The following is a 22,187-nucleotide window of genomic DNA, read 5'->3' on the forward strand; positions in this document are numbered from 1 at the left end:
TTATTTTATTTTAACGTTACTATATAAGTGTGTAACATACTTTGAAAAATATAAATAAAGTGAATGTAAATACGTAATCAAATAAATTTGAATAGCACATTAAAAAATAACATATAAGTGATAATCATAAGATCAAAGTTATACTTATACAATTATAAACTAAGTAATTATATTTATATCATAATTTTGGTAATTTTACTATGTTGGCACAACGGCGCACCGTGAAAGTTCGTTGCACCAAAACTTGATTTGGTATATCAAAAAAATCAATTATATGATAAATTTGGTATATTGATATATGGCATACTGAAGGATTCAGTGCAACATTGGTATACACGGATTTCTCATAGTATTAAAATCCAGTACAATGTAATATCATAATCCATATTGTACCATTTGACTAGGTATATTTTTATATTTAACAAGATGTGTTTGATTAATATCATATATGTATGTATGTATGTGATGTTGTACATTTTCCACCTTGTGAAATGTAGTTTTCATATATAAAGAATAAATTACAGTATATATTCCATATTGTGTCTCTTATTCTAGATTCTCATATTAGAACTACAAAAGTGAGAATTATTAAAACATTTGAATACGATATCAAAATAACGATGGTCACTGTGAGTTAATCTGATTGTAGAATGGTTAATGTTCGAGGCAAAATATCTTGGATTCGAGTCCACCATAACGTGCCTTTTAAATCATGTTCAATTGTCTATTAAAAAATGTCTAATAAAACATTAAAGATGACATCAATAAATGCTGAAAACTAAGGTACTTTTTTTTTAAAAAAATGGAGCCAACAATTCGTCATTGTTATGAGGTATCTACATCTAGATTTTCAAAAGTATATACAGGCCTTCGACATTAAATTGGTGAAAAGGTTTACATGTTTTCCAGCACTGGCGTATCCCGTGTAAAATAAGGGGTACAATTGTACCTCCAAAAATTTCATTCTTTATTATATATTATCATGATTAAGTTTAAAATAAGGGGTACAATTTCGTAGTGTGTTTAGAGACCCAAGTTTGACATCCAGCTACGACTCTTTCAATTTTTAAGTAAGTATGTATTTTGTAGTATGACTTTCTCAATTCTATTTTGTAGTTATATTCTACGTGACCTCCAAGTATCTATGCAGCTGCGTTTTACTCCCTCCGTCCATTAATTGGAGTCTCATTTCTCCATGGCACGGGTTTTAAGAAAGTTGTTGGAATGTGTAATAAATGGTGTGTGATAGTGTAATATGGGACCCACCTCTATTGTGTTAAATTTGCTGCCAATATTCGAATTTTGCAGCCAAAATTCGAAATTAAATATGCTTTCAAAAGTGAATTCAATTGCATTTAATATGCTTCCCAATTTCGAAATTTGCTGCCAACCTTAATTCAATTCAATTCTATTCAAGAGATTCACAATTTAAAATTGAATTTAAAGATTACAGTCAACATATTAAAAAACCCTTCAAATCATAATTCATCAAAAAGTCTTGAAATATGTTCAACATTCAATAACCACAGAACCTGTTATTGTTTGAAAGAACAATGAGGGAAACCAAAAATCAAATTTCCCTCTACAAAAAAATGAGGGAAATTTGAACAACAAAAGGTACAACTTCAAGGCTGCTATTAATACCTCACATACACTCATTTACTCCACTTCTTATTTTTCTCAATCTGAAAAACTCCCAAAAAATACTCCCAACATTTATGTTGATGTAAATCGCTCAGAAAAAATTCATCATAGGGATGGATATTGGGCAGAGGCAAACCAAACACTTGAATAGCAACATCAAGAACAATATGGTGCAGTTTCTACTCAAGCACAGCCATGATGGAGTGCTCGCAAGAGGGGCTGTTATGGAGGCAGCAGAGACATTTGAAGTCAGTAGGAAAACCGTGTACTGGCTGTGGAAGGCAGCCAACGAGCAGATGCAAAGGGGAGAACGTGCAATGATGCAAGGAAAGATTAAAGGATACCATCATGCTGACAAATTTGTACTTGATGAAGAAAAGGTTAGAAACTTATCTACTCTTGAGAGAGCTTCATTGAGGAAAATGGCTGTCAAATTAAATGTGAGCAAGAGCACATTAGGTCAGTGGGTAAAGCAAGGAAAACTAAGGCCACATACAAATGCAATCAAACCTGCTCTCACCAATATCAATAAGCTAGCAAGGGTTAGATGGAGTCTTAGTCAACTTCAGCCACAAATTACTCAAGGTAGGGTTCCATATCAAAGCATGCATAATGTAGTGCATATAGATGAAAAATGGTTCTATATGACCAGAGTATCAGACAGGTATTACCTCTTGCCGGATGAGGATGAGCCATATAGGTCATGTAAATCCAAGAGATTCATAACCAAAGTTATGTTTATGTGTGCTGTCAGTAGACCACATTTTGGTCTTGATGGGCAGGCAACATATGATGGTAAGGTGGGAATATTTCCATTCACTGAAGTTATGCCAGCACAGAGGAGATCAAAGAACAGGCCCAGAGGGACCATGGAAACCAAGGCTATCCATTCAGTCACAAAGGAAGTGATGAGGGACTGCTTAGATAGGGGTGATTCTTACACAACTCACAATTGTTAGAGCAGATCTTTCATGCCAGGCAAGAGAATCAAGAGGATCTCCTTGAACCACTCCTCGCCCTCCACAGGACGCCTCCGCCTCTTCAAGGGACGTGGTTCAGGTACCACGGTGGAGTCAACAAACTCAAAACCCGGTGTTTCAGGGACGATAAGCTCCGAATCGAGCCAAGCATCCGGCGTATCAGGGACGTATAGCTCCGAATCGACCCAAGCATCAGGCGTAGCTGGGACGATAAGCTCCGAATCGAGCTTACATTCCACATCTGGTGTTTCAACGGGCATAGATGGCTTAGAATCGGTCGAATCGAGCTTCGATTCCACCATCGGAGTTTCATCAACTACAGTGGACATCGAATCGGTCGAATCGAACCCATTGATGGGGGATAGGGTTTCAGAGGGTTCATACTCCATTTAGGGTAGAGTGAAGAAGAGGAGGAGGCGGCGATGGTGAGGAGGAAGAGGAGGCGGGTAGAACTAGGGTTTTCGAATGGGGTGAGAGACCGAGCGAGAGAGAGAAAATGAGAGTGAGATAGTGAGAGTGAGAGTGAGAGTGAGAGTGAGAGTGAGAGTGAGAGAGAGTGAGTGAAAAAATTAGATAGTGGGAGGGGGGTGTTTTTTAATGGCATATGGCGTAAATAATAGAGAAGAGGGAGGGTAATTAAAATGTCCATTTATGGTAAGTAGAACCGGGACTCCTATTGTCGGACGGACAAAAACGAAAAAATGGGACTTCTATTGCTGGACGGAGGGAGTAATTTTCTTATTTTTATTCTTTAGTTATTATATTCAATGTATTTTGTACTCCAGTATATACTTGTATGTATATGAGAATTTCAAGTATCTTATTTACAGTATTAGTATTGTTTTCATTTCTATTTTAAACATAACTGAAATATTCTTGAATAATTTATAGTATTTATTGTTATATTTCTGTGTATAAGATTTCCATAGATTCTATCAATTATTTGGTTATTAGTAGTATTTTTTTAAACAATTGAATCTTTGTTTCAATAATTTATGTTAAAAATATTTACTTTTAAAGTATTTTATTTATTATGTATTTATTATATTCAAATATATACGTATAAAATATTTATAACTAAGAAAATGACTGAAAAAATGATTGATCGAATTTTATAGCTGTAAATCAATTTAAATGTCGTACCCCTAAATCAGAAACCCTGGATACGCCATTGTTTACTGTTTTCCAGTGGTACTGAATTTTCAATTCCATAATCTTAAAAAGGAAAGAAGTTGGAGAAAAAACAAATTTCTAAATCTTTTATATATTAAGTTTTTCTGGGTTAATCTGATTCACGTAAATTTTCAGCCCATTTATAATAATGCAAGATAAGTTGGCCCAAGAAGATATTGAATAAATAGCAAATTTCAACAAAGTTTATCACATATAGAATTATAGATAGATCAACAATGCAAGATAAATTGGCCCAAGAGGCTAATAAATAGCAAATTTCAACAAAGTTTATCACATATAGTTAGAAAGTCCCTTTATGGTTAGGGTTAATTGGGTTGTATTTGGTCAATGAGTTGTCTTTCTATTTTGGTGTATTTGCTAATTTGCTTTGTTGTTTGGTGCATGTGTTTACATCTAGATAGTAGCTCATAATATATATTAGGGATAGTTTAGATTGAAGTTGTTGTAACTTAGCTAATATGATTGGATTAATCTTACGTATTTTTCACAATATCGTGTAACATAGTAACAAATAATAAGTATCTCATATCTAAATTAGAAAATCTGAAATTATATATTAGTCTCATAACTTACCTTCTATCATCAAAGGATTTTAAATTCAAACCTCATAAATTTCTATTAGTAATAGTGATTGAATTTGAATGTTGATAATGATAATGAATATTGATATGTTCAAATAAAAAAAACTTATAGCCTTAAGTGGAGTTAGTGAATAGGAGTACAAAATTATTTTGCTAAAAGAATGAAAAGGTTAGGTATTAATGATTAGTCTCATAGGTTGGCTAATTATAATTATGATGATAATTAAGAATGCATGAATGATGAGTACCTTTCTCGCCACCTCTATTTGAGGGCTTTGTTTGCTATAATCACATTATAACACCCACACACACTAACTTTTGTTGGCGAAAGCTCATAATAAACTTTTTGAAACTTAATTAAAATATAGTCCCAAATAAATTTAACTAGTAACTAGAAGCTCACATCTTTGTTAATTTAAAACATTAGCACTTATTAAAGGTGATTAATTTTTCTCTTCTTCCTAGTGAACCTATTTAACTTCTAATTATTTGTCATTGATCCTGTTATAAAGAGTATAATTTCAAATTTTCAAAATAAGTTGTGAAAATGAAGAAAGCTACATATAGGAATATGGTTTCTATTAGAAGCGACAAAATATAAATAGTAAAACTTGTGAGTACGTATCAATTGATGATTTGATAACAACACAATTATTGAAAGAGGAATCGTTGAAATAGTTGAGATCCCGTGACTCGAATCTTTGACAATTATAATTTCAAAATATCTTCGTACGTCCAAATCTCCATTTTTTCCATTTTGGGTTGTCCGCAAAAATTCAACGTTAAAATTAATGTTCATAATCATAAGTATATTTTTTGTCAGGGCGCACAGATAGTCCGATGACATTATCATTTTTGTCAGGGCGCACAGACAGTCCGTGGAGAGGCTGGTACATTGTCTTGAGCACTATTCTGCCGTGTCGGGTCAGATGGTGAACAGGGGAAAGAGTCATTTCTACCTCTTTGAGAAGTTCGACGCTTGGGCGGCTGAGGTGGCAGAGGTGAGTGGATTCCAGCAGGGATTCCTCCCTTTTACTTACCTCGGTGTCCCTATCTATAAGGGGTGGCTGAAGGCCGGCTACCTTTTAGATATCCGACAGAAGATGGTGGACTGGATTCACAGCTGGTCTCACAGACATCTTTCTCTTGGAGGGCGTCTCGCTCTGATCAAGAGCACCCTTGTCACCATCCCTCTTCACATCTTCCAGGTCCTCAAGCCGTATGAGTATTGGATGAGGAAGTTGGAGCAGATCTTGGCCTGGTTCTTTTGGGGCACGGTTGGGGAGCAGAGGAAGATTCACTGGGTTAGCTGGAAGAAGAAGATTTGCTTGCCGTTGGATGAGGGAGGCCTCAGCATCCGTCGTTTCCGCGAGGTCGTCAAAGCTTTCAGCATCAAGCTCTGGTGGAGATTTCTTGCGCATGATTCTTTATCGGCGCAGTTCACCATGCGCAAGTATTGTTTCCATGCTGGTCGTGCTTTCATTTCTCCTTACTTTGTGCATGATAGTCCTATCTGGCATCGTCTCACGAACATTAGGGGTCAGGTTCATGATCTCATTAGGTGGTCCCTAGGCGAAGGGCGGATTAGTTTCTGGGACGACGTGTGGGTCGGGGATCGCCCCCTTAGGACCTATTGTCCGCCCGGGACTGATCTTCCTGCCGCTGAGGTCTCTAGATTTTGGCATGATCATACTTGGCATATTGAAAATCTGCATGATTTATTGGCTTTGTATGGTGTTCCTTTGTATGTGTTGGATATTATCATGGCTGTTCCGATTGAGGTGGGCAGGCGGGATGTGATGCGATGGAGCCTCACTGGCGATGGCGAGTTCTCGACGGCCTCAGCTTGGGAGCTCATCCGGACACGGTCCCCTAGACATTTCGGACTTCGCATGGTCTGGAATGCTGGGTTGACCCCTACCATCTCTGTCTTCATCTGGCGCCTCCTCCTCCAGAGACTCCCTATTGAGTGTTATGTTCAGGCCCGTGGTATCTCTCTTGCATCCAAGTGTCTGTGTTGTGTCTCTTCTTTTTCAGTCGAGTCGTTTCAGCATTTGTTTGTGTCGAGTCCTCTGGCGAGATCGGTTTGGGATTACTTCGATGGCTGGTTCCCTTACCTTAGCACACACATTCACACGTGCACTGATATTGCACTTAGATTAGGTTTTTGGTGGAGGTTCTCTCACAGGGCCACCGCCTTGCACATCCGCTTCATTATTCCATGTTTGGTATACTGGTTTATCTGGACGGAGAGGAATAGCTGCAAGCACCGCGGCATTTCTTTCCGTTCTTCCCATGTTATTTGGCAGGTTGTTCGGCATTTGCGGACGTTGGTGGCGGCGGGCATACTTGTCCCCCTTCATTGGCGCGGTTGCACCCCGGCTGTCGACTTCATGCCTTTTGCTCTTCCTCGCCGGCGAGTTCTGAGGTCCCTGCAAGTGCTTTGGCATCCACCCGACGATCCTTGGGTGAAGCTGAACACCTATGGGGCCTTTATCACCTCGACGGGACAGGCAGGCGGTGGGGGAGTGGTTCGGGGCTCAAACGCTTCTCTCTTGGGGGCCTTTTGTACGCCTCTCGTAGCTGGGTCGGCCTTCGAGGCGGAGCTTTTAGCTCTTCTTCACGGGTTGACATTGGCTATGCAGTTCTCCTCGCAGGTTTGGGTCGAGATGGATGCAGCAGCAGTGGTTGCGGTGTTCACTTCACGACGCGGAGGAGCCACGGATGTGAGACACCACATGGCTCGCATTCGCACTTTGATCTCACAGCTGCAGGTCATGTTCTCTCACAACTATCGAGAGGGCAACCGGGCAGCCGATTTTTTGGCAGGTAGGGGGGTCCAGACCCCTGCCATCACCTTCTTTGATGCAGATTCAGCGCCTCGGTATTTGAAGTCGCTCGTGAGGATGGACCAGTTGGGCTATCCGAACTTCAGATTCAGATATCGAGATGGATGACTACTTCACATGGTTCGTGGTTTTGAATTATGGTTTTTTTGTTTTCCTTTGGATTTGGCCAACATATGGCCATCATCCTTGTTATTATTTTGATGTACAACTTTGTTATGTTTGTTTTCTTGTTAGTTAGATGGTTAGTACCCGGTCTGTGGGGATACCATAGTAGCTCTGTTGGTTCTTGTGATTTGTATCTCTCGTGCGGACCGAGTCACTTTTGGGTTTGGTTGATGTATGTTCTTTTGATGATTTTTGATATATACAGGTTGAGGGTCAGCCTTAACCCCCCGTCGTGATGGTGTTTGAGAAAAAAAAATCATAAGTATATTTTTCAATTTTGGGTCATTCATAAAAATTAGTCATTTTCTACTTTTGATAAGTTTATTCTCAAACGAGACGAGTCCAATATTATGTAACAATAAAACAATAATTATTTTCTATCTCTCTCATACTTTATAAATTTTGAATTGAACTCACTACCAAGACTATTTGTAATAGCCGGACAGTTGACAACGGAGGGGCAGATCTTACTGCAATGAGCCTGAGTTCGAATTCCACTACTGCCGTGTAGTTGCTTCCATTTCTCAGGCACAAGTGTGAGGCTTTGGGAGATGGGCTTCTGGCAGCCAGTGGATTAAGGTCTCCTCCTTAACGGGCTACTGTATACCCTAATTGAACCTCCTCACATAATGTCGGGTCGGAGTGTGAGGGCTGCCAAGGCGATGGAATCACCATTTTTGTTGTAATAGCCGGGAGAGTAGACTTTTTTAATACTCACGGACTGACGGTGCGATCGGTCGACCCCCGACCGGCCTACTTCCGTCATTGATTGCATCGGATTTGATTGGACCAGAGAAATGGTACTATAAAGGTAAAATTCCAGTTCACATGCTGCTATATGCCATCCACATTAATCCAATTCCACAATTGACTAATTTAGTACAATCATGTAAAAAATACAACAGTGCACTTATTCATGAATATAATTACTTTTGTTTCACTTAATTCATTCTCTTTACCCTTTCCTGGATTGAGGGAAATACAAGGAAAATACCCCTCTCTTTATTTAGTAATTTACCATGCATTAACTTTAAATAAAAATATTATTTAATATTAGTGGAAATGGTTTAGCTGGTCTACTAAAATGAAGGCACGAAAAGAATTGAAATGCAACCCACATAATTATTTGGCTCTTGAAGATAAAATTTTGTGCCCTGAGAGTTGATCACTCGATAGATTTATATATAATACTATTTGATCTATATAAAATCTGTATAAAGGAATATTTTCAAGATTATATGAAATTTATCACCAAAGGAACTACAAAGATAAATGAAAGGAAAAGAGACCAGAAAAGAGAGAAATAAGAATAAATAGAAATAGTTGACTTTGTCATTGAGACTTCCAAGAGATGAAATAGGAAATATAGGAGCACCAAAAAGTAAAAGTATATCTTAAATGAATATGCATCTTACATTCACCACATACCAAATGTGCAGTTGGGTTTTATTTTTTACCAATGGAACTTTAAATTCTATTTTTATTTTACTTTATCAATTTTGTATTAAAATTTATAGCGTTAACTACCAATTTTTTTACGTGAACGGATATAGATCATATATGATACTTTATATGTATCCTAAAAATAAAAATTAGAGGACGATACAAGTTTTAATGCAAAATTGATAAATTATGAAAGAGAATTAGATAAAACATTGATAATTGTTGTGTGATATATGGTGAAAATTTTCAAAAAATAGAAGTAATTATTTTTAATGGACTGATGAAAGTGAAATAAAAGAGAGATAATGTAGTATTTAATGCTTTTATTTACTACTACTTTATATTAATGGGGTAGGATATATACCTTACAATCAATAGAGTAATTCCATCACACCAAATAGTTGACCAACTATTTCAACCATACCAAAAGTACATAATATTTATAAACAATGTTATATACTATGAAAACTAAAAATTATGGGATGAATTACATTAATACTATGATATCCAAATCGATTTTTTGAAATTTTTTTTTGTTATCGAAGTGCAAATGTAAACGGTCATATACACCATTATCAAGGGCATATGCGTCCAAAACAAAATATTTATTAAAAAAATAAAGATAGAAAGCAGAAAATGTTTGTCGTGATCAGTAGCTTACCTGGCATTTCGGCTCTTTCCAAACACCAAGAACACACACACACACATTTATATCTGTATCTATATATATATACACACAGACGGTTGCTGAGATATAGATGCATACATGCAAAACAGCTCTAATATGATTCCGTCAACAGACCGCACACAGAAAGTTTAAGCTCTGAGTTCTAAATATCTCTCTCTATCTCGCTTCTGCAATGGCGGTCAATTCCTGCGAGGAGGTGAGATTTGAACCGTTTTTAGCATCTGCATTTCCGTTCTACTTCAGATTGAGCTGCATTTCCGTCCTATTTTCCGGCGTTTAATTTAAGCATTTCGAATTCGAAGTTGTGCTTGTGATTCAGTTTTTTTTCTGATTTCCTGAGTGCGATTGATTGTAAGCTACTTAGCTCTAGATGTATTTACGAATGCTGCTTGTTTTCCTTGGAGATTTGGCGCAATTGAATATTAAATGTTTATAGTTTCGCTGTTTTCGTTTGATTTTCTGAGGCTGAGGATTTGCCGTTGACTCGGATTGATAGAGATAAGATTGAGCACAGAAGATAACTTCGCGATGCAGTTTTTAATCTGGATTGATTTTTTCAGAGCTCTACGCCGCTTCTCTGTTTTTGTTTTTTTGTGATTTTTTTTTTACATTTAAATGGAGCGAGTTTGAAAATCACAATCTGTTTTGACTGTGGTAAAACTTGCAATTGGCAAAGTGCAATGAATGCCGTTGGGATATAGGACAAAAAAGTAATAGGATGAGCTTTTATTTTTTGGCTGAAGCAGACGCAGCCAAAGAGGTTATGCTTGGCCACAATTAACCACTCTTTAAAAATTGTGCTCTAAATATCGTTATCGAATGTTCTGGCTACAGAACGCAAAATCCTGTTCCGGTGTGACTTGTTGATTGCTCATTCTTGTGGCGATGTCGGTGTATACGTGTCGAGGATTGAATTCTGCACGAGCTGAAATCTAATTGATGTCCTAGTGTTCATCATGATGTGTACTTCTGTGCTCCACTGTTGCTATTAACATATGCTTTAGTGATAAGGCGTTTTGTTTTGTCGCATTAAAATTCATCGTCAAGAAAGAGGTACTTAGTGAACTAGAAAATCATCATCATATAACCATTATTTTTTGTGGTTCAAGAAAATTTCATTGTCAGTATATATGACTAAGCAAATGCACCATAGAATATATCACCCAGACATTCTTTCAGATATCTGAGTAGGTGGTTGCAAATGAGGCTAAGAGATAATAGCTATGAGCATAGTGTAATGCATCAACTTTCCTGAGCTTTTAGCTTCCATCTTCATAGACATTTTTTAGGATAATTTCCATGCATGTGCTGAAAGTTGTTTAGTGTGTGTGCATAATGCATTACTCGAACTTTGGGTTACGATTTTTTCCACTCCTCCTGTGCTTTTGTGTTAGCAAGAATGCCCACTGTTCACATTTAATCATGCAAAACTTGGATAAGAAATAGATGCAAACTTCATTTTAAATTTTTGTACTCTGGTATATTATTGTCAAGCATAAATGACCACCCCTCAACTTTCATTGGATTCAATTATTCCTTTTCTTAATTTTGTTGATATTTTTTATTATGTCGTTTTCTCTTTTCCTTTCTGATGTGATATTGATGAGATTCTTGGCTCTTTACTTCTGCATTCTACTCTTTGAGTTGAATGATATAAGAATGACATCGACCATTGCTTTCCCAGTGCCAAAATGTCCACAGTGTTGTTGTTTTGGATGATGGAGGCTCCACTGACCAGCAGTATGAGCCATCCTCAAAAATAAACTTTTCGGAAGTGCCTAAAGTGATGCAAAGTCAGCTTTTTTTAAATTCTAAACCTGGTTTGCACAACCATACCAGCCTACAGGTGGATGAAGTGAACAATTATGCCCCATGTGTCTTGGATATTGATATTGAGAAAGGAATGGCAGAGAGTCTCAAGTCCGACGACAAAACTGTTGGTAATTTAAAGTCTGATGATTCATTACCGGTACGTCTCTTTGTTCCTGTTGCTTATGCTTTTATGGCTGTATGACCTTGGAAATGTTACTTAATAAGAAAAGTGGTTTTATGCTCTCACTGATGATGGTGTTTAACTATGATACCACTGGATCCTGCCATTCTTTGACCAGAAGTTAACAACTGATTGTTATGCAGAAGGCATTACCTAGAGATATCTGCTTACATATGGGAGGGAAATTCATGCAGCTCTTGATGAACCATGGAATTGAGTTACCCAAGTTCACTTCAAGAGGTAGTTGAGTAGTGAAGCACTATCCATTTATGCACTCTTGTGATGATTATTATATTGCAATCTGGATCTTTTTGTAGCACTGAGGTTACACATGTAGGCAATGAAACTTCCGCACTATTTCTCTAAAAAGTCAGATGTCAAATACACACCATTTGTTAAATCTGTTTACTTAGCCTCCAGACGAGTGCCTGTTTACTAATAACCAAATCAGAAGAAATGTACTTACGTAATTAAAACAAATTGACCCCTGCACACACACAAATGCATAGCTTTAGGGTAGTGTAGTGGTAACTGTGAGCATAGCTAATGCAAATTATATTTGCTTTTCTTACTCTAAATTACACAGAATTTAAAACTCATACGATTAAAATGTGATACTATTGATTACACATTCATGCTATTTCCATATGATTAACTTTCTTTTGTCATTTTAAGAGTAACTAAGTTTGTACACGTAAATTGATTTGAGCTTAATCATACTATCTTGCTTCTTCATCTAGTATTTTCCATAATATGACTTGTGCTCTAAGGTTAACAATTTAGCATTCCTTATGGCAGAAAGAGTCTACGATATAACTTCTAGCAGGTCAAGGAAATACAAGCGATCTCAATCATTCAACTCGAGAAGAGTACTTCTCCTGTTCTCTGTCATGTAAGCTCAAAGCATATCCTGTACTTTGGTTATTGAAGTTACTCGTTTTAATTTACGCAAGATTGAAAATTTTCTTTTGTTATCGGGAGAGTAAGAGTAAGATTTGACGATGGAGACAAAGCATAGGTCAAAGAGTCTTCAATAAACTAGAATATGCAACCGTGCCTATATTTTTCTTTCAATTTTCAACCAATTTAGTGTGCTTAATAAATTTCTGATGTTTTTTGACTCCTTATCCATAGAACCGGTCAATCGCATATATTTGTCACTCATGAATGCTTTAGCTTCTGAAACCTAGCACAGTTAGTACTGTGTCATATACACATCAACGAAATGTAGGAATTAGATGAAGAAAATGTGTAACTAGATAGAAAAATCTTTGATTTCAATGGTTGAATTATAGTCTGCATATCTTTAATGGTCAATGGGCTATGCCATTTTTAAGCTTACCAAAGCATACACCCGTGCTCGCCCGAATAGGGAGCAAGTAAGATGATTGCAACTTATCTCAGTCTTGCTGCGCTCTCAATGCATTCTTCTATAAACTAGTGCTTTTCTCTTCTGTTTATAATCTTTTTTTTATCAAGATTCTTACAATTCTTATACGAAATCCAACAACTGTTTTCTTTTTTGTCCAGGTCTAGCGTGGGAACGATCATTCTAATTTATCTGACGCTGAGAGTGAGGCTAATCAGTGACGGATATGGTAATGCATGAATGTTTTCTGCCAAATTTTTGCAATCCTTTGTGAAAGGATCTCTTTATAAACAGTAGGTTTCAATTCTCTACATCGTCCTGATTATTTTCGATTCTTGGTCCTGTTTTGTAAGTTTTTCATTAGTGTACATATTAGACGACCTAAAACTGCACTTCAGTGAACATATCCCCGTTCGATCTTCTCCTGTATGCAAAAATTCAGTCTCTCTTGATAATCCCATGCAAGTTTTGCAATATTAACTTATTACTATTAGATAAAGAATAAACCAAGAATCCGTCCTAATAGAATTGTTAATAAAGTTTTCATTATGTATTTCTGGATGCCGGAGGCAAGGCTAGTGACTGGAGTGAAGTCGTACTAGAAGATGCGATTGGATCATATACTTTTCAGGGAGAGATAACTTGTCAGGTGGTTTCTGGTTTGTCACTGCTACACCCCCAAAACAAAACGAAGAGAGCTAAAACTTGAGTTAAACTTGTAGATGGAAGTCATCTTTCATTTTTAGATGTGAAGTTAGACCAAGCTCATGAGCTTATTATGTTAAGTCGGAACAAGTTGATTGGATCCCCTCTATTACGTCCCCATGTCGCCCGTGTTTCAGAAATTACAAAGCATTGGTAATGGCCCCCCTTCTACCACTTGTTTGATCATATCTCCGACAATAGTAAGATTTTCCCACAAACAAAGTTAAATTCGAAGAGAGAGAGAGAAGAATAAATACATACAATAACCAAAGTCTAAGCGAAGCAAGTCTACATCCTCAACCAGAACAAAGAGATTTAAGCATGTAATCCAAAAAATGTTAATGTTGTTTGCTTCTCCCTTGCTCCGTTCACCTAATTCTAGCACGAACATCCGCCTTCTTGCTGCTGTGACTGGGAAGAATTTGCATTAGACTTCAAGTTCACGTCAACCATGTCCTCCTTGTTTGTTGACGAAAGCGTCTCCATCCCTGGCAACGCAGATGCTATTTTCCGAAACAGTGGCTGCATTTTCAATACACGATCAGGATTCACGCCAGGTTATAATTGTAAACAGTCGTTTGATGCTGCAATCTCAGTATACACTATATCTCGACATAAATACTTAGCACAAACATCTTTTCTTAAGCAATAACGTTAAGTGACTTTTTGAAGTAATAGAAGTAGTAGCATGGAAGAAGCTCTTACCTTTATATTGAAACCAGCTTTTGCACTAGTTTCCAAGAACATGATACCGATTTCACGAGCCTTGTTATCTCCTTCTTCGATGGAAACTTGTCTGCAAGAGAAATCACAATATATATCATCATACAAGTGATCGTATTTTAGTCATTGAAATGGCCAGAATCAGAAACATTGCAAATTATTTCTCATAGATGATACATAAAATTCTTTGTTTGGACTAAATGAACAGTTTTTTGCAGAATAGGGGAATAATGAATTTAAACACATCAGAAGCTTGAGAAACGCCATATAGAAAGAGGGGAAATTCACCTTTTGTCAACAAGATCAGTTTTGTTTCCTACAAGAACAATAATAACATCACCACCCCGTTCGGTTCTCACTTCTTCAATCCACTTTGTAGTGTTTATAAACGACTGGCGATCTGCAAGGGAGAAACCAAACCAGAGAATAACTGAAACTCACAAATTTTACCACGTGAAGCAACCTAAGGTACATGCTTGATAATTTGATCCAAGCACCATCGAAGTTTATGATGATACATAACTATAGTAAGAGGACGTAAAACTGACTTGAACCAATAGCAGTCTAAACAACTTTATTAGTTATGGTTAATAATTCATTAGTTGATGAAAGAAACATGAAACAATCCTATTTTGAAAATCTAAATATAATCTTAATGAGGTTCTTTCAACAAAAATGAGATGAACAAGTCTATATGCTTATCATCATCTCTTTTGCGGCTGTACTAGAAAAGGAATTCAAGATTAGTAGCAGAGGAGCCTCTTCAACGCTAGTTACTTACTGGCAACGTCGTAGACCACCACTGCCACTGAAGAATCTCGGATGTAGCTCGGGATAAGACTTCTAAATCTTTCTTGTCCAGCAGTATCCCTGTGATCACCATCATTTTAGCATTATAAACAAGATAGATATGGTGAGATCATAATATGAAACTATGAATTCAATAATTTAGGACTATACAACATCACAATTTGATTTTATCAACAATTTGGAGTAAATTCACACATCATTTAGAACAGACTGCACCGCGACACATTGCTATCACTAACATCAAAAGGTTGAAAACTGAAAAACAAAAATATTTACCAAAGTTGCAAGCGAACTGTTCGATCTTCAAGATACATAGTTTTTGACAAGAAATCGATGCCTATAGTGGCCTGCATAACCAAAACAAAAGGAATGAAAAAACAAAATCACAATCAACAGTTAAGAAATCATCATCATCATCTTCTGCAATTACAAACGCTAATATCCTCCAACGACGATATCGCATCACTCAAAAATCTGCGCAGCTACTAAATATGGAAATTGGACAAAATCGAGAATTCATGAAATTGAGGACTAATAATTGAAAACAGAATCGGAGAAATAGAAATACACAGAATATGATACCTGATAGGTGGTGTCGAATTTGTCGTACATGAAACGGGTGATGATGCTAGTTTTTCCGACGGATTGATCGCCGATGAACACCAGTTTGTACTTGGCTAACGGTGACACCACCGCCATTGGGGAAGCAACGACGATGCCAAAGATCGGATCTAAATCTGGCAATCGGAGTGGAGGAGGAGAGGTTGGAGAAATTAATGGAAAATATTGAAGAAAGAGAGAGGGTTTGGGGGCGAAGAAAATGAAAACGAATCGAGGAAATGTAGGAAAGGTTTGGGATTTTTGCAGTTATAAGTCATGCAATGCACTCACACTCACACTCAACTCACGTGGATTGCGACACTAAGTTAACCACTTTGAGTGTTATTCAATATAGAATTTTCTTATTCAATAATACATACATGCATATACAAATAAATTTTATTTGAATTTGAAAATATTTGGATTGAATGTATAAAATAACTGCATAAATATTAAAAATTAGTCGTAGATCTTCACTTTATAGTAAAAAGCCTTTTATTTGAACGTCTCCCAAAACCTTAACTCTTCTAATCGATAAGCATATGCCGCGGACACATGAGGGATATTTAGATACACTTGAGGGTGGCGATGTGCTAAGAGTGTCCACGGTAAGGGAGCCCCGGCGGCCGCCGACTCCGCGGCTCCCTATTGCGCTGGATGGAATGGGGCCGGGGGTAGGAGCTGCGGCGGTTTATTGCACAGCCGGAGAGCCACGGCGCCGCTAGATTTATTTTTTTCCCTTTTTTTTTGTTGCCTATAAATTAAACCCATTCCCCTCGCTATTTTCATACCATTCTAATGGAAATCTTCTAAATTTTTCTCTATTCCACTTTCGTAAAATGGATAATTTGTGGGATGAAGCGTAGGATTCTCTGGTTCAAGAGGTGCAGTGGGAAGCTGACGAGGACGCGGAGCGGGAGGCGGCGGCGGCGGTCCCTCGTCCGATTCATCACCGGCGGACAATCCGACGAGACCATGTCGGATCGCACCAGCTGCTGATGGAAGACTACTTTGGCGATAACCCCCGTTATCCGCCATAGATTTTCTGTCGGCATTTCAGAATGTCGCAACGGCTCTTCATCAATATAGCGACGTCATTGCCAGGGGGTACAGGTGCTTTACCCTCCACCGTGATTGCAGCGGCCGGATCAGTTTATCGACTTTTCAGAAATGCACCGCTGCAATTAGGCAGCTTGCTTATGCCGGCCCGGTTGACATGTTCGACGACTACTTGAAGATGGGTGAGACGACTAGCCTAGAGGTGCTGCGGCAGTTTTGTAAGGGCATCCGAGACCTCTTCGGTCCAGAGTATCTACGAAAGCCAACCTTTGAGGACTGTCAAAAACTGCTAGATATGCACGGTTCGGTGCACGGTTTCCCAGGGATGATGAGCAGCATCGATTGCATTCACTGGGAGTGGATGAACTGCTCGATGGCTTGGAAAGGCTAGTTCACTTCTGGATTCAAAAGCAAACATCCCTCGATGATCCTGGAAGCCGTTGCTGACTACCGTTTGTGGATCTGGCATGTGTATTTCGGTGTCACAGGTTTGAACAACGACATCAACGTTTTGCAGTCATCGCCTCTCTTCAATGAGGAGTGCCGAGGGGAGGGTCCAAAAATCAGATTCGTGGCCAACAACATGCAGTACCATAGGGCATACTATTTGGCAGATAGGATATACCATCTTTGACTCGTATTTATCAAGACAATCCGCCAACCGGTTGGTCCGAAGAAAACCTATTTTGCGTGAAAACAAGAGGGTGCTAGGAAGGATGTTGAGCGAGCTTTTGGTGTGCTCCCAGCGCGATGGACCATTATACGGTGCCCGACACGAGTTTGGCACGAAGATGATGTCGTGAATATTATGTATGCATGTATCATATTGCACAATATGATAATAGAAGATGAAGAATTTGCTGCAGAGCGCTGGGCACCGGAAGATGGTGCTAGTTCAAGTCACGGTGTTGCCTCTGCGCCGATACAGATGGGTGTACCTCGTAGTAATGAAGACTTGATTCAACGTTTCACTGATATGCGCAGGGACATAGCACATACCCAACTCCAAGCCGATTTGGTTGAAGAGCTCTGGGCACGTAGAGGATGGGGCATATCGTGAGATATTGTGTGATGTCGATAATTTTCGTTATATAATTTTCCCCTTCATGTAATACAACGAAGATTTAGTTTTCAATTTTTATTTATTAAATTATGTGTTTTTTTAAATTATTATAGTCCGATAATTTTTATTCTAACTGAATTAAAATATACCAACAATTGATAAAATAATGTGATCTGTGGCTTGAGCGTGTCCACTATTGTGGACACTCTAAGTTAGCCCCATCCTCTTTATTTTTCTTTTTTCTATTGTTGATTTCACCAAAATTTACTTCAAAGTTATCTTTAGCCTTTACTAAATTAATGTTATTGAAGAAATTGATAGAGATTTGAACAATAAGATGGGAGAAAAAAGAAATTTGGAAAATGTTCAGCTTCAAATTCCACTTTTTCTCATTCTACTATGTTTCCTAAGTAGAGCTGAAAAAAGTGACTGCAATTCAAGAGAATATGTTAGTCAAAATGGATGAATATAAAGAAACTATCATAAATTTTCTCCTTTAACAGATACACATAAAAATCAGTAGGTACACCAGATAATAGTAGTACACTCGGAACACATGACCTATTCAGTATATTGTCCTATGAGTAAAAGAACAAGCTCCTCAAAAACGTGAGCGATATTCTTCGCTGCACTGATGCTTGAAATCCATTCATGAGATCGAACGAGGTGTAGTTGCTTGTTCCCTGACTCTCCTCCTAATGTTATAGACTGTTGTGGAGCTTATGACTCTTTCTTTTTGACACGGTATGGGTACTTTTGGTAGATCGATATGCTAGTGGCAACCAACGGGAGAGCCACAAGACAGAATGGGGACGGGGGTATACCATCAAATACAAATTGAAGCAGAGCCGTGACAAGAAGTGCGGAAACAATGACAAAACCCTGCATGCATATAGAGTTTACAAAATATCAGCAAAAGATAACGTTGTCCAAATTAATGATTGTGGATCGTAGACTGTGGATTGTGGATAGACAATGACTATTCAAGTGTGAATACTAGCATCCCTTTATGTGATTAATGCGAAGCCAAACACAATGTTTTTAATCCGAAAAGATATTAAAATATCGAGATGGTCCAGGCCTTCAGTATCCAAAATGCACTATAATCAAATCAGCTTAAAGATGGGACTATGCATCTTACAGTAATAAAATACTTAGAATGCTGGAAAATTAGGGCCTAAATTTTGGCTAAACATAAATTTCTCTTTAACTCACCTTCCGAACACCACCAGCATACGTTGTCAGAAGACCGACAAGAATTCCACCGACAGCATTGAGTATGACAGGAATCTGAACAACAAAACATATTGAAACTTTAAAGCACGAAAATGCTAAAGATGTCATAAAACCATTGAAATTTAACCTAATAAACATGACTATATTTGATGAGGCATTAAGCATTATTGTATTTTAGCAAACAAATGGGGCATTTCTAACATGTGAAAGCACTTATATGCAGCACTCTATGGAGCATCTATTACAGTGCTGAATATAGTCATTATCATTGCAGTTCAATTATCAGAAGGAGAAATAAAAAGTAGTTTAACAACCTGAGGCGACCACTCATGGCCTGTGCTGCTGTGCATCTAGTGATAGATATAAAAACCAAGGATGTATTAGATGACCATCGAGCTACAATGATAAAGAATATTTACCCATGTCCATGGAGTCCACCCATGAAAGAAGCCAAGCTCTCTGATAGCCAAACCATCTGGAGACTTGTAAGCACTGGCTAGTAAGCAAAGGCTCCCAATTATGGACATCTCCACAGTCATCAAGTAAGATGTGTGTTTCTTAACCTGTACCAGAAAAGATGGACATGAGAAAGGCAAATTCAATAAGATATAGAACTTTAGAAACACAAAGACATTTGATTACTTGAGAAGCCCACTGACACAGTGCAGAGGCCAGGCCAGAGAGTACAGAAGCCACCAGCACAGGAACAATTCCATAGAATAATATTTCATCAGGGTTCTTAGCACTAGATGCTTTACTAGATCCTTCGCCGACGCTTAGAAGGACAGCAGCAATGATCAATATAAATAGCGCCCCAATTTGTTGAATGGACTGCTTCTGTCTGTCAGATTACCAAACAAAAGAAATTAGAGCTCTAAGCTTCAACTCACAAGAATATATCACTTTTTTGACTTATGATAAAGAGTCAACCCTAAAGCAGAGGTCACTCATATGTATGTCTAAGTTAACTTGGAAGGGGCATAAAATTGCATTTCAGAGTACAGCAATGCTGTTCAGTTAGCTGCTGCCTTCTGAGCAACTACAATCTTTATTACCAGTTATAAAAGTACGAAAATTTGGGAGGTTGGTAACTTCTAACTGTATGAGATACTATTTCAATGGAGAAAGAACTATAGCCTACACAGGTTTTAGAGATGCGGTTTATCCGAATAGGGAATTACCTTAATATGATATAAGTGAAAAATGCTGTGAAAAAGAGTTTTGTCTGGTTCAGCATTGAGAATGTGAGTGAATCAAGATTTTTATATGAGATCTGCAGCAAGCTGTTTTGCAGGGCATAGATGGCTGCTGGTAGTCCTGAAGCAGTTAAAGAGCCAACCAAAGTCCACTGTTTGAATACCTTTCTCAGACTTCCATCTTTTGCCAAAAGAAACAGGGCACAAATCACCTATCACACCTCCAAATTCAACTCAATAAGAGCCATAGATCGTGAGAAACGGGTTATATGGAATGCTGGGAGCGAAAGTTACCTTTACCAACTCACATGCCAAAACTGACGAAGTCACAATAACTTCCCGGCTGCACCAAGAAGAAAACATGATTGAGCATTAAGTTGCAGACCTATTTATTTCTATATGCAACAGTTTCAGGATTTCAGCTTTCAAGAACACTAAATATATAGCTCAGTTTACTAGTTTTAACCACATGAGCCGGCTCTAATAAACGAAACCCCTCTCAAATCCAAATTAGAACACCCACCATGACACCGTCTACAGATGATTTCAATCAAAGAGCCATAAACCAACAAACAAAAGGAAGGATTGCAATCCAGCTTATACTGTAAAGAATAACTAATTTTAATGCAGAAATCGCACTCTGTTTGCAGTCTCATAACTCATAAGCGAATTGTTACGATCACAAATTGAAGAAGAAGAGAAACACCACGTAAGAGTGAGCTGGGATCGAGTGCCACATCAGCTGATAACGGAGGACAACTGGATAATCTTATCTAACAACCAAGAGAGAGAAAGAGGAGACAGAGGGGCTTGTGAGCTGGATATAAAGGAGATAAAGGAGAGAATGGAACAACACGTCCTCATGTTAAACTTTGGGTGTTTTTTTATGAAATTGGTTTGTTGGTTCTCTGTTTGATTGCTGAGCTGATTTAGTATTTGAATGAGCTTAGAATTGTGTGAGTTGTGAGTTGCACAGATAATGTTCGATGAAAGTGCTGAGTGTGCAACACGAATTAATAGCTCCTATGACTTATCTTGAATATCCATGAAACTCATCTCCACCAAAAAAACTGAAAAAGCAAAGTTTGGCCAACCATTCTGAATTCCTTCCCCAAAACACAAGCAAACACATTACCCCTCCCAACGTAATCTCACATGCACCAATCATATGAAACAGATATATTTATTCAGAACCTTTAATATCACCATAATAAAAACATTCACCTCATCATATCATCAAAATTTCATCCAATTTCAAAGACCCAAATTGATGAATTCACCTTTCATCACAAAATGCTGATCACTCCCAATAATCATCAAAATTAGTAGCAAAGAGGCGAATACACACAACCACGTACGCATTCACTAAACAAAATACTAGTAAAAGCAATAATTAATCAAACCTGGTGAAACGTTTGGAGATGAGAGGCTGAGCACCGTACTGCATCGTTAGCAGCAAGGAGAAGAGCCAGACCTTTGAGGTGGCATTGGGGTTGGGGTTGGGGTTGAGATTGATCGGGGCAGGCTTCTTCGTCTGGAGCTTACCGATCGCCATAGATGCGGCGATCGGATATCCGAGGCGTCGAAGAGAGCAAAAGAAAAATAAATTATGCCTAAATTGGAAGCTTTTTTCAGTCTTTGGGGAAAGGTGAAGACGGTCGTTTTTGGCTGCCACGACGTCGTACAGGCCGTTATATTTGTTGAAAATTAAATCTATATTAGCACATCAAATTACTGTTATACAATACAATAAAAAGATGTTGTTTCTATCTTTTGATAATTTTTAGCATTAATAAATATGAATAAGATGGAAAACATGATTATCTGATATTATATGAAAAGATTTAGTATGAATTTGGAGGGGTACGTATCTGCGAATATTTGTGGTG

The 22,187-nt window shown here is 37.9% G+C and overlaps 4 protein-coding genes across 4 annotated transcripts; 2 read left to right on the forward strand and 2 right to left on the reverse strand.

Moving 5' to 3' along the window:
- The first annotated feature begins 1,757 nt into the window (after positions 1-1,757).
- Positions 1,758-2,603, forward strand: LOC121785304. Its single transcript, XM_042183691.1, has one exon. The coding sequence runs from the start codon at positions 1,758-1,760 to the stop codon at positions 2,601-2,603; it is 846 nt and encodes a 281-aa protein (XP_042039625.1).
- Positions 2,604-9,525: 6,922 nt separating this feature from the next.
- On the forward strand, positions 9,526-13,382 carry LOC121785123. Its single transcript, XM_042183489.1, has 5 exons — positions 9,526-9,740; positions 11,229-11,513; positions 11,681-11,777; positions 12,336-12,429; positions 13,068-13,382. The coding sequence occupies exons 1-5, from the start codon at positions 9,717-9,719 to the stop codon at positions 13,144-13,146; spliced, it is 579 nt and encodes a 192-aa protein (XP_042039423.1). The 5' UTR covers positions 9,526-9,716; the 3' UTR covers positions 13,147-13,382.
- Positions 13,383-13,799: 417 nt separating this feature from the next.
- LOC121785122 (ras-related protein RABH1e) lies at positions 13,800-15,993 on the reverse strand. Its single transcript, XM_042183487.1, has 6 exons — positions 15,727-15,993; positions 15,421-15,491; positions 15,116-15,204; positions 14,623-14,734; positions 14,317-14,407; positions 13,800-14,133 (listed from the first exon to the last, which is right to left on the reverse strand). The coding sequence occupies exons 1-6, from the start codon at positions 15,841-15,843 to the stop codon at positions 13,990-13,992; spliced, it is 624 nt and encodes a 207-aa protein (XP_042039421.1). The 5' UTR covers positions 15,844-15,993; the 3' UTR covers positions 13,800-13,989.
- Positions 15,994-18,315: 2,322 nt separating this feature from the next.
- LOC121785352 (UDP-N-acetylglucosamine transporter ROCK1-like) lies at positions 18,316-21,945 on the reverse strand. Its single transcript, XM_042183735.1, has 7 exons — positions 21,702-21,945; positions 20,593-20,641; positions 20,284-20,510; positions 19,745-19,943; positions 19,522-19,665; positions 19,082-19,156; positions 18,316-18,748 (listed from the first exon to the last, which is right to left on the reverse strand). The coding sequence occupies exons 1-7, from the start codon at positions 21,851-21,853 to the stop codon at positions 18,587-18,589; spliced, it is 1,008 nt and encodes a 335-aa protein (XP_042039669.1). The 5' UTR covers positions 21,854-21,945; the 3' UTR covers positions 18,316-18,586.
- Between the last annotated feature and the right edge of the window lie 242 nt (positions 21,946-22,187).

The sequence above is a fragment of the Salvia splendens genome, chromosome 21, assembly GCF_004379255.2.
Source record: "Salvia splendens isolate huo1 chromosome 21, SspV2, whole genome shotgun sequence".
Taxonomy (NCBI): domain Eukaryota; kingdom Viridiplantae; phylum Streptophyta; class Magnoliopsida; order Lamiales; family Lamiaceae; genus Salvia; species Salvia splendens.